The following is a 14,252-nucleotide window of genomic DNA, read 5'->3' as shown; positions in this document are numbered from 1 at the left end:
AATTTGTCAACATTGCGTGAATAATATTTACGACTGGCAACAGATTGCAAACTCCTTTAAGCATATGCAGTTGCTATTATATTTGACCACATAGCGGCATGTACACAAATAAATCACATTTCTTAACCTAAATGGGTAATATATTAGTTTACATCTACGCTGACCAAGGGTCCTGAGACTGAAACAGGGTGAGACTCAATCTTGCCATTCACTATAGGTGACACTGACTGACGAGCATGTAAATTTCTGAAGAAGGTCACTGGACCTGAAACATTGATTCTGCTTTCTCTCCACAGATGCTGCCAAACCTGCTGAGCTTCTCTCGCAATTTCTGCTCTTGTTTCAGATTTCCAGCACCTGCAGCTTTTTGAGGTGTTTGTGTTGATGTAAATTTCATGTTGGGCATCCAGTATGTACTGGAATATATCATGAAGGGAAATCTGAGTTAATAAAAGATCGATAATCAGTGGTTGAGTTGACGCGGGTACACTGATCCAGCAAGGAGTCTGATACACTCCAATCCAATAAGTAGGCGGAGCTCTACCTCATCCTGGGCAGTCCTCACACAGGTCCGTCATGGCAGCACATGATCGGAGCACTGACCAATCAGGGTTGGGGAGGGGCGCGGCTATGGGAAAACCCACCCACCCGGTGACGTTTCCCGGCGTGTGGCCTGGGGTGGCCGTACGTGGCCAATGACCCCGTGGGTAACCGTCCCCCGCAAGAAATATTGCTCCCGTTTTGTTTTACTTTACTTGCTACCAGGCTGTGATCACTTGTTACATTGTAATCATTGCTCAACAGGAGCCTGACAGCAGGTAAGTGAGTGCATTTTTTTTGTCATTGTGCAGCGAGGCACGACAATTCCGTGAGTTGGTTTCATTGAAATTGAGCAGCACGGGATCGCGCCTCCTGTTTCCATGTTGTTAATTACTCAACAGTGTAATAGTTTCCATACTTAACGTGATCTAAACCAGTTCTGCGCCTTACAAAACAAATCTGCCAATAATTTCTACTGGATATCAGATGCTGTCCTTTTGAAAGCTAAAGATAACTTCATCAGACGCCCCTATAATCAATACCATTCCCTGATGGTGTGACAGTAGATTCTGTTGTGATGTGCTGGTACCTGTCAAACAGGAAAAGCTTATTATATTAATGCTTGCTGCCCGAAGTTGACCTCTGACATACATCTTGTTTTGTCTTAAAGCGAAAGTGGATTGGACATTCATAGTTAATTTTGTCCGAGTTTGTGTGAAATTGAAACAATGAAATTGGAGCCTAAAATTAAGATCGGAAAATGCTGTAAACATTTAGCAGGCCTGGCAACATCTATGGAGAGAGGAACGGTTAACTTTTAGGGGTCGATGACCTTTCATCAGAGCTGGCTTTTCGGGTCGATCTATTGGCATTTTCTTTGTAAGTTAGTTGAAACTAGGTTTGCACGTTCTGACCTTTCCCTGTCGGAAATTTTAGTAACGGATGAAGCAGAATGAAGTTCTGCATATGCTGTGCAAAACTTAAAAGAGTGATACAAACTTTCAACAAGTTAAATGCTGAAGTTAATACAGTTTTGCTGTTGCATGGCCTTTGGTACAGAAACGTCAGCGGCCCAGAAGGGATACACTGCAAACTTCCCTAGGATGGTGATACACTTTTATAAGAATTAAGTATGATCTGTACTTCAGGAAGAGCTTGGATTCAGCTGAATTCTTATTGGACGTGCCAGATAATGCCCAACAGTTTGAACTATATTTTACAAGTATTGTTAATAACATTAGCCTTTGTTTACTGGGGGGTGACGGGGGGTGGGAGGAAGGGTGGAGGTGATGCAGTTCAAAGAATGGTCTAACTTTCTGTACTAGTTAGCAACTGCTCATGCTCAGACCAATAAACAAAAGAAAAAGACCTGTTTTTATCTGATGCTTTTTATGACCAAGCATGTGTCCAAGCACTTTACAGCCAATGAAGTACTTTTGAAGTGTGTTAATTCTTGGAATATAGGAAGCATACCAGTTAATGTGTGCACAGCAAATTCCCACAATCTGATAATGAGCAGATAATCTGTTTTGTGTTGTTGATTGAGGGATAAATGTTGGCCAGGGCGCTGAGGATAACTCCCCTGTTCTTCTTTTGAAATTGTGCCATGGGATACATTATGCCTACCCAAGAAGGCTAATGGGGCCTTGGTTTAATGTCTTATCCAAATTATGGCATTTCCAACAATGCAGCACCTCAATACAGCACAAGGTGTTAGCCTTGATTTTTCTACCCACGCCTGGAGTTGAAGTTGTACACAGACTCTTGTAACTCAGTGAAAATGTTATCAGCTTAGCTATAGTTACTCCAATAAGTTTGTATTGATTCACTATTATGTTTCATGGAAATGTTTTGCTGCTAAATGTTTTTAAAATTGTCATGGCAGACATGCTCGCCAATGTCATTGCTAGTCACTCTTTATTCTTATTATTTGTTACTATCCCATTACATTTCAATGTATATGGAAACTAGAATATAATAAACTTGTTATTACTTGTTATGGGGAGGCAATGGCCTAGTGGTATTATTACTTGAGTATTGATCCTGAAACTCAGCTAATGGTCTGGGGACCTGGGTTCAAATCCTGCCATGGCAGATGATTGAATTTGAATTCAATAAAAAAAATCTGGGATTAAGAGTCTAATACCAAGCATGAAACCATTGCCAATTGTCAGGAAAATCCATCTGGTTCATTAATGCCCTTTAGGGAAGGAAGTCTGTCATCCTCACCTGGTCTGGCATGCATGTGATTCCAGAACCACAGCAATTAGGGATGGGCAATAACTGCTGCGGTAGCCAGTGATGCCATGATATTCCATGAGTGAATTTAAAAACAAAATTCTTTAAAAAACTATCTGATCAGGGCTTCATAAAATATTTTGGAGGGCTTTTTCAAAATCACTGTTAGATAACTAAATAAAGAATTTTACAAACATTTGAAACTTGTTTATAATGGTAAATTTATAAGCAAATAAGCAGTCTTCAACTTTCTTCAAGGAAGATTGAGACATTTGAGTTCTTGTCCCCAAGTAGTCCTTTGGCAATTAGTTGTCAAACATTGAGAATGTGCTGTGATTTTTTTTTCGGTGGGTAGGATGTCACAGCTGGAATTTGGTTCAAACTCTGTGCTGTTGGCTTTAACCTAATCCACATGTAGTTATCTCATCAATCAGCTAACAACAGTACCCTGCCCACCCCAAATCAAAGGACATAATCTCATAATATGTATTATTGTGGTACTTGTTTACTGTAAATATGCCCTGCATAACTGTTGCTAAGTCAAAAGTGTAGTTATAATTATATCCAACACATTCTTAACTATTTATTAATTTTATGGAATGTTCACAACCCAAATATGTTACATCAGCTGTTGCAATGTAATTTTTTGATTAATTGTTTCCAAACAAGGCATTTGGTATGCTTGCCTTTATTGGTCAGTACATTGAGATTAGGAGTTGGGAGGTCATGTTGTAGCTATACAGGACTTTGGTTAGGCCACTTTTGAAATACTGCGTTCATTTCTGGTCTCCCTGCTATAGGGAGGATGTTGTGAAACTTGCAAGGGTTCAAAAAGATTTACAAGGATGTTGCCAAGGTTGGAGGGTTTCATAGAACATTACAGCGCAGTACAGGCCCTTCGGCCCTCGATGTTGCGCTGACCTGTGAAACCAATCTGAAGCCCATCTAACCTAAACTATTCCATTATCATCCATATGTTTATCCAATGACCATTTAAATGCCCTTAAAGTTGGCGAGTCTACTATTTTTGCAGACAGGGCATTCCACGCCCTTACTACTCTTTGAGTAAAGAACCTACCTCTGACATCTGTCCTATATCTATCACCCCTCAATTTAAAGCTATGTCCCCTCGTGCTAGCCATCACCATCTGAGGAAAAAGGCTCCCATTGTCCACCCTATCTAATCCTCTGATCATCTTGTATGTCTCTATCAAGTCACCTCTTAACCTTCTTCTCTCTAATGAAAACAGCCTCAAGACCCTCAGCCTTTCCTCATAAGACCTTCCCTCCATACCAGGCAACATCCTGGTAAATCTCCTCTGCACCCTTTCCAATGCTTCCACATCCTTCCTATAATGCGGTGACCAGGACTGTACGCAATGCTCCAAGTGCGGCCGCACCAGAGTTTTGTACAGCTGCAGCATGACCTCATGGCTCCGAAACTCAATCCCTCTACCAATAAAACCTAACATACTGTACGCCTTCTTAACAACGCTATCAACCTGGGTGGCAATTTTCAGTGATCTATGCACATGGACACCGAGATCTTTCTGCTCATCCACACTACCAAGAATCTTACCATTAGCCCAGTACTCTGTATTCCTGTTACTCCTTCCAAAGTGAATCACCTCACACTTTTCCGCATTAAACTCCATTTGCCACCTCTCAGCCCAGCTCTGCAGCTTATCTATGTCCCCCTGTAACCTGCAACATCCTTCCGCACTATCCACAACTCCACCGACGTTGGTGTCATCCGCAAATTTACTAACCCATCCTTCTATGCCCTCATCCAGGTCATTTATAAAAATGACAAACAGCAGTAGCCCCAAAACAGATCCTTGAGGTACACCACTAGTAACTGAACTCCAGGATGAACATTTCCCATCAACCACCACCCTCTGTCTTCTTACAGCTAGCCAATTTCTGATCCAAACCGCTAAATCACCCTCAATCCCATGCCTCCGTATTTTCTGCAATAGCCTACCATGGGGAACCTTATCAAACGCTTTACTGAAATCCATATACACCACATCAACCGCTTTACCCTCATCCACCTGTTTGGTCACCTTCTCAAAGAACTCAATAAGGTTTGTGAGGCACGACCTACCCTTCACAAAACCATGTTGACTATCCCTAATCAAATTATTCCTTTCTAGATGATTATAAATCCTATCTCTTATAATCCTTTCCAACACTTTACCCACAACCGAAGTAAGGCTCACTGGTCTATAATTACCAGGGTTGTCTCTACTCCCCTTCTTGAACAAGGGGACAACATTTGCTAGTCTCCAGTCTTCTGGCACTATTCCTGAAGACAATGATGACATAAAGATCAAAGCCAAAGGCTCTGCAATCTCCTCTCTAGCTTCCCAGAGAATCCTAGGATAAATCCCATCCATCCCAGGGGACTTATCTATTTTCACACCTTCCAGAATTGCTAACACCTCCTCCTTATGAACCTCAATCCCATCTAGTCTAATAGACTGTATCTCAGTATTCTCCTCGACAACATTGTCTTTTTCCTGTGTGAATACTGACGAAAAATATTCATTTAGCACCTGTCCTATCTCTTCGGACTCCACGCACAACTTCCCACTATTGTCCTTGACCGGCCCTAATCTTACTCTAGTCATTCTTTTATGCCTGACATACCTATAGAAAGCTTTAGGGTTTTCCTTGATCCTACCTGCTAAAGACTTCTCATGTCCCCTCCTGGCTCTTCTTAGCTCTCTCTTTAGGTCCTTCCTGGCTAACTTGTAACTCTCAAGCGCCCTAACTGAGCCTTCACGCCTCATCCCTACATAAGCCTCCTTCTTCCTCTTGACAAGAGATTCAACTTCTTTCGTAAACCACGGTTCCCTCGCTCGACCACTTCCTCCCTGCCTGACAGGTACATACTTCTCAAGGACACGCAGTAGCTGTTCCTTGAACAAGCTCCACATTTCAATTGTGCCCAGCTCCTGCAGTTTCCTTCTCCATCCTATGCATCCTAAATCTTGCCTAATCGCCTCATAATTGCCTTTCCCCCAGCTATAACTCTTGCCCTGCGGTATATACCTATCCCTTTCCATCGCTAAAGTAAACGTAACCGAATTGTGGTCACTATCACCAAAGTGCTCACCTACCTCCAAATCTAACACCTGGCCTGGTTCATTACCCAGTACCAAATCCAATGTGGCCTCGCCTCTTGTTGGCCTATCTACATACTGTGTCAGGAAACCCTCCTGCACACATTGGACAAAAACTGACCCATCTAAAGTACTCGAACTATAGCGTTTCCAGTCAATATTTGGAAAGTTAGCGTTTCCAGTCAATATTTGGAAAGTTAGCGTTTCCAGTCAATATTTGGAAAGTTTCAGCTATAGGGAGAGGCTGAATAGGCTGGGTCTATTTTTTCTGGAGCATCAAAGGCTGAGGGGGAGGGCGGTGGGGGCAGGGACCTTTATACAGTTTTGTAAAATCATGAGGGGCATTGATAACGTGAAAAACCAGGGTGTTTTCCCCAGGGTAGGGGAGTCCAAAACTAGCGGGCATAGGCTTAAGGTGAGAGTGGAAGGATTTACAAGGGACCTGAGGGGCAACTCTATCACACAGAGTAGTGCATGCATGAAACGAGCTGCCAGAAGAAGTGGTTGACACTGGTAAAATAATGATATTTAAAAGGCATCTGGATGGGTACACGAATAGGAAGGGCTCGACGAATATAGGCTGAATGTTGGCAAATGGGACTAGATTTGTTTGGGATATCCGGTTGGCATGGACGATTTGGACTGAAGGGTCAGTTTCTGTCCTGTACATCTCTGACTGGACATGAATGGTACAGGATGAGAAGGCAGTGGACTTGTACAAATAATTCAGCAATACAATCATAAGATGATAATGTGGTGGCTGTGTCCATGCAGAATGTAGGACCCCTTTGAAGCAACGTTTGTTGCCTTGAGAGAAGTTGACAGAAATTCTAAAGTAGCAACAGCATTTATTTTACTGGAGATACTGATTGCAGATGAGATGTCGAATCATTATTGCAGTCCCCAAGCACTGCTCCATTTGCCTTATTTCAGTTGCTAACCACAGCTTACCGAGCAGAAAATAGCCCAAGTTATGACTTCTAAGCAATGCGTGTACCCAGCTGTTTGTCTGTCACAAATGATATGACGGAAATAATCTGTAGTGTAGAAGAGATGGATCGACAGCACTCTGAACAGAAGGTCTAGATTCTGCTACTTAAAGTTCGCTAATATGATTAGAGTGTTACTTTATGATTATAAAATTAAAATACTGTTATAATCTTTATCTGAATCGATTTGTTGGAATAGAGATAATAATCTCTCTATAACTAATTACAGTTCCAACAGTGTGTTGCCACCTTGTGATGATTACAACTGACTGGTACTTGTATATATACGATACAAAGTATTGTGGTTTCAATAATTTCATTCAGTTAGCTGGTTTGTAATTGCATTGCTTGAGATTTTGAGCATGAAAATAAACCATGTTAGTACATCAAAATTAGCTACCTTGCTGTGTCCAGTAAACGTAAGTAAACTTCAATGAAACATTTCTTCCTGTAACTAGGTGCTAAAGATGACTGGCGGCTTGATTCAGCTGGTATAATCCTGGGTGCCTAATTCAGAAAATTGTGATTTCTAATCTCCTATCGGGACTTGATACAGAATCTAACATTTATGAGGATCTTTTCTTTGTCAGATGAGCCATTCAGCCTTAAGGAAAGACCCCAGATTGCCCTTTCTTTTTCTTGGTTTATGCATTTAAGGCAGGAACACATATCTAGTCCACCTTCTGACCTTGACTAATAGCACCATATAAAGAATTAGCTAATCAGAGTATTGTATTTTGGATCTTTTTGTGTGAACAATTGCTGCCGTATTCACCTATATAACAATGGTGACTGCTTGTAAATTGATTTTGTGTAATCGTGAAGCATTGACTTTTCCAAGATTATCTAGAAAGTAAGGTAATCTCAGGTTCTTTCCTAACTATTAACTGTCATCTTAATATCTGTAGCCTGCTTCCAGTAATAAATGAAGATCTTCAGACGCCTCTGTCACTAAGATCAAATTCCTCATCTATGCCTTTGTCAGTACAATTGAGTTTTTGTGTAACCAGTACCATAAGTCAAGTAGTTTATTGGGAAAAAGGTTTTTTTTCCTGTGTTTCCTTTTACATTTTTTAGTGTCAGAGGAGGTTAATTAGCGTATGGATGGTTTGCAATGCAAAATGACACTAACAGCATCAGTTCCATTCCTGCACCAGCTGAGGTTACCATGAAGCATTGTTCTTCACAACATCCTCTCCTTGCCTGAAGGATGGTGACCATCAGGTTAAACCACCACCGGTTGTGTCTCTTTCGTGAGAGAGCAGCCCTATGGTCTTGTAAGACTATGGTGACTTTACCTTTACCTTTATAGGCATGGATTTGTCAATCACAAAGGAATAGCACACACTGACTTTCCAAAAAGTGACTCCCTAAGATTTAACCGCCATAGATCATGAATTTCCTCTCTTTTTATGTGAGTATAAATTTAGTGCCAACTCTGGCATCCTCCAACAAAGATCAGTCAATTAAGTTGAAGATTTCTCGGACTGTAAAGTAGGGATTTTTTTTTTCTCTTTCATGGAATGTGGATATTATCCCTAATTATCCAGAGGGCAAGTAAGAGTCGACAACATTGTTGTGGGTCAGGAATCACATAAGCTAGACCAGGTAGGGACAACAGTTTCCTTCCCTAAAGAGCATTAGTGAATGAGATGGGCCTTTCCAACAATCTACAATAGTTTAGTCTAGCAATAATACCATTAGGGCAAAACCTCACCCTTAGTATTCACAGTATAATTACTATCAAGAAAAAAAAGCAAATCCAGCCTGGGGTATACACATTAAATTATGTTATAAACTGAAAAATCATAAATTTAAAATACTTAAAAACATGCAATTTTCAACTTAACCTCCAGAGGAATAAAACACCGTGCTTGCGAAATAAGTTTCGCAGGAAAAGAAAGGTTGCTTTAAGAGTTAGAATTACTATGCTGTTTAAAAGCTCAATTGCATTTGTAAAACATTTCTCTTCATTTTACACTAAAAAAACAAGCAAATTTGAACTTAACACAGAACCAGTGAATTGGTTGCATCTGTGAAGACTGCAATGGCGTAAACATGGGGAAGCAGGGTATTTCTAATAGCGAATTCCAGCTTTCTATGTTTAATCAATGAAAGCATGCTAGAAATTGCTATTGATTAAACATAATGGTGGCGAATGCTGACAGTTTTGACATTTCACAAATGCAAATGCCAGACCTGTAGGAAGGTATTTGTCTCTTCGCTACTTATCAAAAATAGTGGCTCAGAAAATGTTGCGAGGATTCGCAACTAGATATATTCTAATCTTGTTACTTTGCTACAATCAGGAAGAAATGCACACTGTCATATTGTAAATTCATAATCTTTGAATGCATTAGCTTTTTCACATGGAAACAAATTTTTTTAAAAAACTGACTCAGTATTTTTTTCCAAGGTATTATTAATGTACACTTGCTAAATTAATGTTTCTTATTACATATATAATGTCTGGGTTGAACATGTTTCATGATCCACAGTCCATTGCTAGCTTTGTTCCATCAAATCTCTTAAAACATTTTACTAATCTAGTAGAAAGTTGTTATCTCCTCAAAACTGTCAGATTAAGCAGGTCAGGTGCACTACAAGAAACTACTGTTGGTGCTCCTAAAAAAAATGATTAACTTCTCAAAGAATGACTTTGAATTTGGCACCCAAATTATTATTAGGTCTGTATGAAAGGGAAAAAATGTGGGAACCTCTGCAAAGTGCATTATCAGATTACAGATATCAGAGTGTCGTAACAATGTAAAATATTAATTTGTGCTGAGTCGTATTCAAAATTCAGTCAACATTACTGAATGTTCTTGGCTGGAGGATTTTGATGGGAAGATGTAACTGATGGTAAAACAGTAGGGCAGTGTTAGTTTTCTATCACCAGCCAGGAACATTTTGTGATGTGGACATTTGCCAGAATTGTTGAGTAAGCGTTTTGAACTGTTACTGCTCTTTTTTAGCACTTTATGCATTGGGACTAAAATGGTGATTTTTTTTTTCAGGAGAAATGTTAGGTAGAACCTTGGCATGCTGCTTGCTGTTATTTGAATTGTGCCATGTGATCTTTACCATCCATCTAAACTGCTTGAATGGGCCTTTTTTTTGAGTCTGACATTTTCCAGCAATGCAACATTCTTAGTATTGAACTTGTGTGAGGCTTGTTGAGGTTGTTGGCTTGCTCACCGAGCTGGCTGGTTATTGTACAGACGTTTCGTCACCATGCTAGGTAACATCATCAGTGCAACTTCCGATGAAGCGATGTTGTTCTACTCCACTTGGAATTTATATGATCCGGTCTGTTAAGTTGGGTTGTGTAATTTCTGCTTCTGTTCTGCACGGGTTTGTATACGGGGTCCAATTCCATGTGTTTGCTGATTGCATTTCGGGTTGAGAACCAGGCCTCTAGGAATTCCTGTGCATGTCTGTGGTCGTCTTGAGCTAAGATGGTCACTTTGTCCCAGTTAAATTGATGGCCTCCATTGTCTGAGTGCACTGAGATGAGGGAAAGGTCATCGTGTCGTTTTGCCACTAGCTGGTGTTTGTGTATCCTGAGGGCCAGATTCCTTCCGGTGAGGCCAAAGTAATGTTTCTTGCAGTCATTGCAAAGTATTTTGCAAACTATGTTGGTCCTGGATGTCATGGGTATGGGCTCTTTGGTCCTTGTGAGTGTTTTCGTAGTGTGGCTGTGGGTTTGTGTGTGACCCTGACTCCTAGTGGTCACAGGAGTCTCGTCAGTTTTGGTATGTTCTTGATATAGGGAGTGTGGCCAGTGTATTGGGGTGTACTGTGTCCTCTTGGCATTGTCTATCTAGTAGGCACCTATGGATGAAGTTGTTGGGATATCCGTTGTAAGCAAAGACCTTGTATATGTGCTCTTCCTCCTTCCTGTGTAGTTCTGACTGTGTTGCAGTGAGTTGTGGCCCGTTTGAATAGTGTCCTAACACAGCTTTGTTTGTGGACGTTGGGGTAATTGCTGTGGAAATTTGATGATTTGGTCATTGTGGGTTTGAAATTTCCTGTTGGTTATTCGTTCTACCCTGACATCAAGACATGGAAATTGATTGTTGTCTTCCTCTTCTCTCATAAATTTGATCCCGGTGAAAATATTGTTGATGAGAAGGTGTGCCTCTTCTAACTTGGTGCATTTAACGATGATAAATGTGTTGTCCACATATCGGATCCACGAAATGTCAGCTTTCCTGTTCCTGTGTTGCCTGGCCTGCTGTGTTCCTCCAGCTCCACACTTTGTTACTACCCTAAGAACTGCCTCTTACAGTGCAAACTGACAATTTATGTAATTGAGACTGCCCTTGTCGGCTATAATTTCTGGATCGGCTACTACTGCCCAGCCTGTAGATGTCTCCACAGACAACATCTCTCTCTATCTGTTTATGTCTCTGTCTCATGGTTAAATTTAATTCATATGAGAGATGCTTAAGATATGCCTGGATAGGATTGCTTCAAAAATAAACAAGTTTAGGAAAAGTCTGTTCTGTCATGACCAACTAAGTATAAGTAGCAACTAAACCTAGGACTTCAGTTACATCTTTTAACAACTTAAAACTAGCAGACTACTTGGTAAAGGTTGAAGTTTTTAAAAATGTTCTTGGTAAAATGCTTGAAATTGAGTTTGGCTTTTTTCCAGAAGAGGGTACATCACAATCAAGATTATTCAGATATCGTTATGCTTGCAATAACATGTTGCCCTTTAAACTTTGTCAAATAAGGATTCAGACAATAAAAGATATTGGGTTTATCTCAGCCGTGTTAATTTATGCAAAGAAATCTCAATATTCACCAATTTGTGAGTCAGAGGATATCTTATTTCCTGACCGTATATATCTTATCCGGAAAATCTGTTGGAGAAATATTTGGGCAAGTACAGACTTTTATATAATACAAGTTCGTTCTGACTGTTCTACATCTGAAGTTAACATTAAAATAATACATGAAATTGTAGGTATTGTTCATGTTTGGCATATCAAGACCTTGGTTGTAATTTGCACTTGTTTTTCCAAATAGAACACGTTGCAACAGAGGCAGCAATGGAATGCTGCAATGCTTAAATAGCCCTTAACTAGTGAGTACTGGGAAATTGGAACTGTATCCTTATTGTGAAATTGTGCTTGTTTAAGTAGACGCTTCCCACTGGGTGCTGCACAACAGTCACATATTCCAGACTATTGGCTGTCTGTCGTGTTGTGAGGCAATTGAATAACTTCAAAGCAAAGCAAGCAGAGTAAGCTTTAAATAATTTACTGATTTATATTCCCCATTGATAGTTTCACTGACTTTTTTTAATTGTTCGTTAATGACTTGTAAGCTTTGTTTATCCTTGAAATTTTATGAAGTTATCTTTAGAAACTTGAGAGGCAATGGTAAAGAAAAGTCTAAGTTGAGATCATAATCTGTGACATGGTAATAACCCACCAATTGTTATAACTTCTAGCTTTAAAGTTATATACTTTGTAACTGAAGTATTTATCATTTTTTAAAAAAAGTTATATACACATTGTCCTTGAATGCTCTTGTGTACTCATTTTCTGTAAAAATAGAGCAGTAGCAGACATTTTTTGGTTTGTGCAGGGATTAGCATGTGTTCTATGTGGTTGCTGTATGGTTTGTATTTATATGACTTGTCTACGAGCTGAAAGCCATAAGCTACTTTGTAATTAAATTTACTGGATTTACTTGTATACAATGAATAATAACATTTTTACTATATGAATTTTACAATGTTTTCTTGTTTTGAGTCACACAGCACGGAAACAGACCCTTTGGTTCAACTTGTCCATGTCGACCATGTTCCGAAACTAAACTAGTCCCTTTTGCCTGCATTTCGTCCATATCCCTCTCAATCTTTACTATTTCTGTATCTATCCAGATGCCTTTTAAATGTTGTAATTGTACCATCCTCCACCACTTCCTCTGGTAGCTCATTCCATACACACACCACCCTCTGAATGAAAGCGTTGCCCCTTAGGCCCCTTTTTAAATCTTTCCCCTCTAATCTTAAACCAATGGCCTATAGTTTTGCACTCCCCCACCCCTGGGAAAAGACCTTGTCTATTTACCCTATCCATGACCCTCATGATTTTAAAAATCGCTATATCATCAGCCCTCAGCCTCCAACACTCCAGGGAAAATAGCCCCAGTCTATTCAGCCTCTCCCTACAGCTCAAACTGTCTAGTTTAACAACATCCTTGCGACAGCAGGGCAACTAGAATTGTATTCCAAAAGTGGCTTCACCAATGTATTGTACAGTCGCAATATGATGTCCCAACTCCTATACTCAATGCTCTGACCAATGAAGGCAAGCATGCCTAACACTGCCTTTATCACCCTTACGAGATGCCATGCTGCTTTCAAGGAACTATGAACCTGCACACCTAGGTCCCTCTGTTTGACAGTACTCTCCAGGGCCCTATCATAAACAAGGGCAGGAATTACATAGTTAATCTAAACTAAACTGCATCTGCCACTTTTTGGCCCAGTGGCCTATCTGATCAAGATCTCTTTGTACTCTTAGATTAGCTTGATTACTGATTCTCATTAGACTGTATTGAAATAGTATTAAACATGTTAAAGTATTTTTTTAGAAAGAAAAGGTAACGTTGTGCACATTATTTGTAAACTTAAATTAGCCACAAAAATATTAAAAAGTATGTAAATCATGTTATTTTATCTTAAACTTTTGAAGGGTGTATTCAAAATCAGTGAGTGTTCTTTCCAAATGATGGAGATTTGTTCTGTATCACTTTTTTAATATCATTTGTCTGCAACCAAGAAAGAAGCAATAGTCTGGTTAGTTGAGATAAGTTAAGTATTTCTGGCTTCATGATGTATGGTTCATAACTATCATACTAGTCAATATATTGCTTCTACTATTTTGATCAAACTTGATAAAGTAATCCCTTGCAATACATACGTTGAGATTTGTTGCTGCATTGAACGTAAGCAAGACTGACTAATTTGTTCTATTTGTTTCGACAAATTGCAGAATGACTTCCATGGAAGCTAATAATGCTGACAACATGTTGGCTCTCGGTAGTCTATCCTCTCTCGATGCAAAAAACAGGAAATATTCCCCCATTATACTGGAAGAGGAAGAAAGGAAAACATTAAATGTGAAGAAGATTGCAGTGAAAAAGCTGAAGAAGTGCTGTTCTTGCACCCCAACAAAGGCGAAAGACTTTTTTGTTGATCTCTTTCCTGTTATACGATGGTTTCCAAAATATAAATGGAAAGAATGGATTTTGGGTGATATTATGTCTGGACTGATTGTGGGCATCCTACTTGTCCCTCAGTCAATAGCCTATTCGTTGCTTGCAGGGCAGGAAC

General features: G+C 39.8%; 1 protein-coding gene across 7 annotated transcripts in view; it reads left to right on the top strand.

Annotated features, from left to right (window-relative positions):
• Positions 1 to 657: 657 nt before the first annotated feature.
• slc26a2 (solute carrier family 26 member 2) overlaps positions 658 to 14,252 on the top strand; it is a 48,356-nt gene continuing 34,761 nt past the window's right edge. Inside the window, exons 1-3 of one of the 7 annotated variants that reach the window (XM_048603687.1) lie at positions 658 to 818; positions 12,049 to 12,149; positions 13,912 to 14,252. In XM_048603687.1, the coding sequence (XP_048459644.1) occupies positions 13,913 to 14,252 (340 nt within the window). In that variant the 5' untranslated portion in view covers positions 658 to 818; positions 12,049 to 12,149; position 13,912. Of the gene's footprint in view, positions 819 to 9,403; positions 9,837 to 10,166; positions 10,759 to 10,803; positions 11,786 to 11,932; positions 11,991 to 12,045; positions 12,150 to 13,911 lie in introns of those variants that run through there. The other 6 variants (XM_048603688.1, XM_048603689.1, XM_048603690.1 and 3 more) reach the window with 6 other exon arrangements.

The sequence above is a fragment of the Rhincodon typus genome, chromosome 12, assembly GCF_021869965.1.
Source record: "Rhincodon typus isolate 14 chromosome 12, sRhiTyp1.1, whole genome shotgun sequence".
Lineage (NCBI taxonomy): Eukaryota > Metazoa > Chordata > Chondrichthyes > Orectolobiformes > Rhincodontidae > Rhincodon > Rhincodon typus.
Note: the sequence above shows the minus strand (reverse complement) of the source record. Positions and strands in the feature narration are given on the sequence as shown.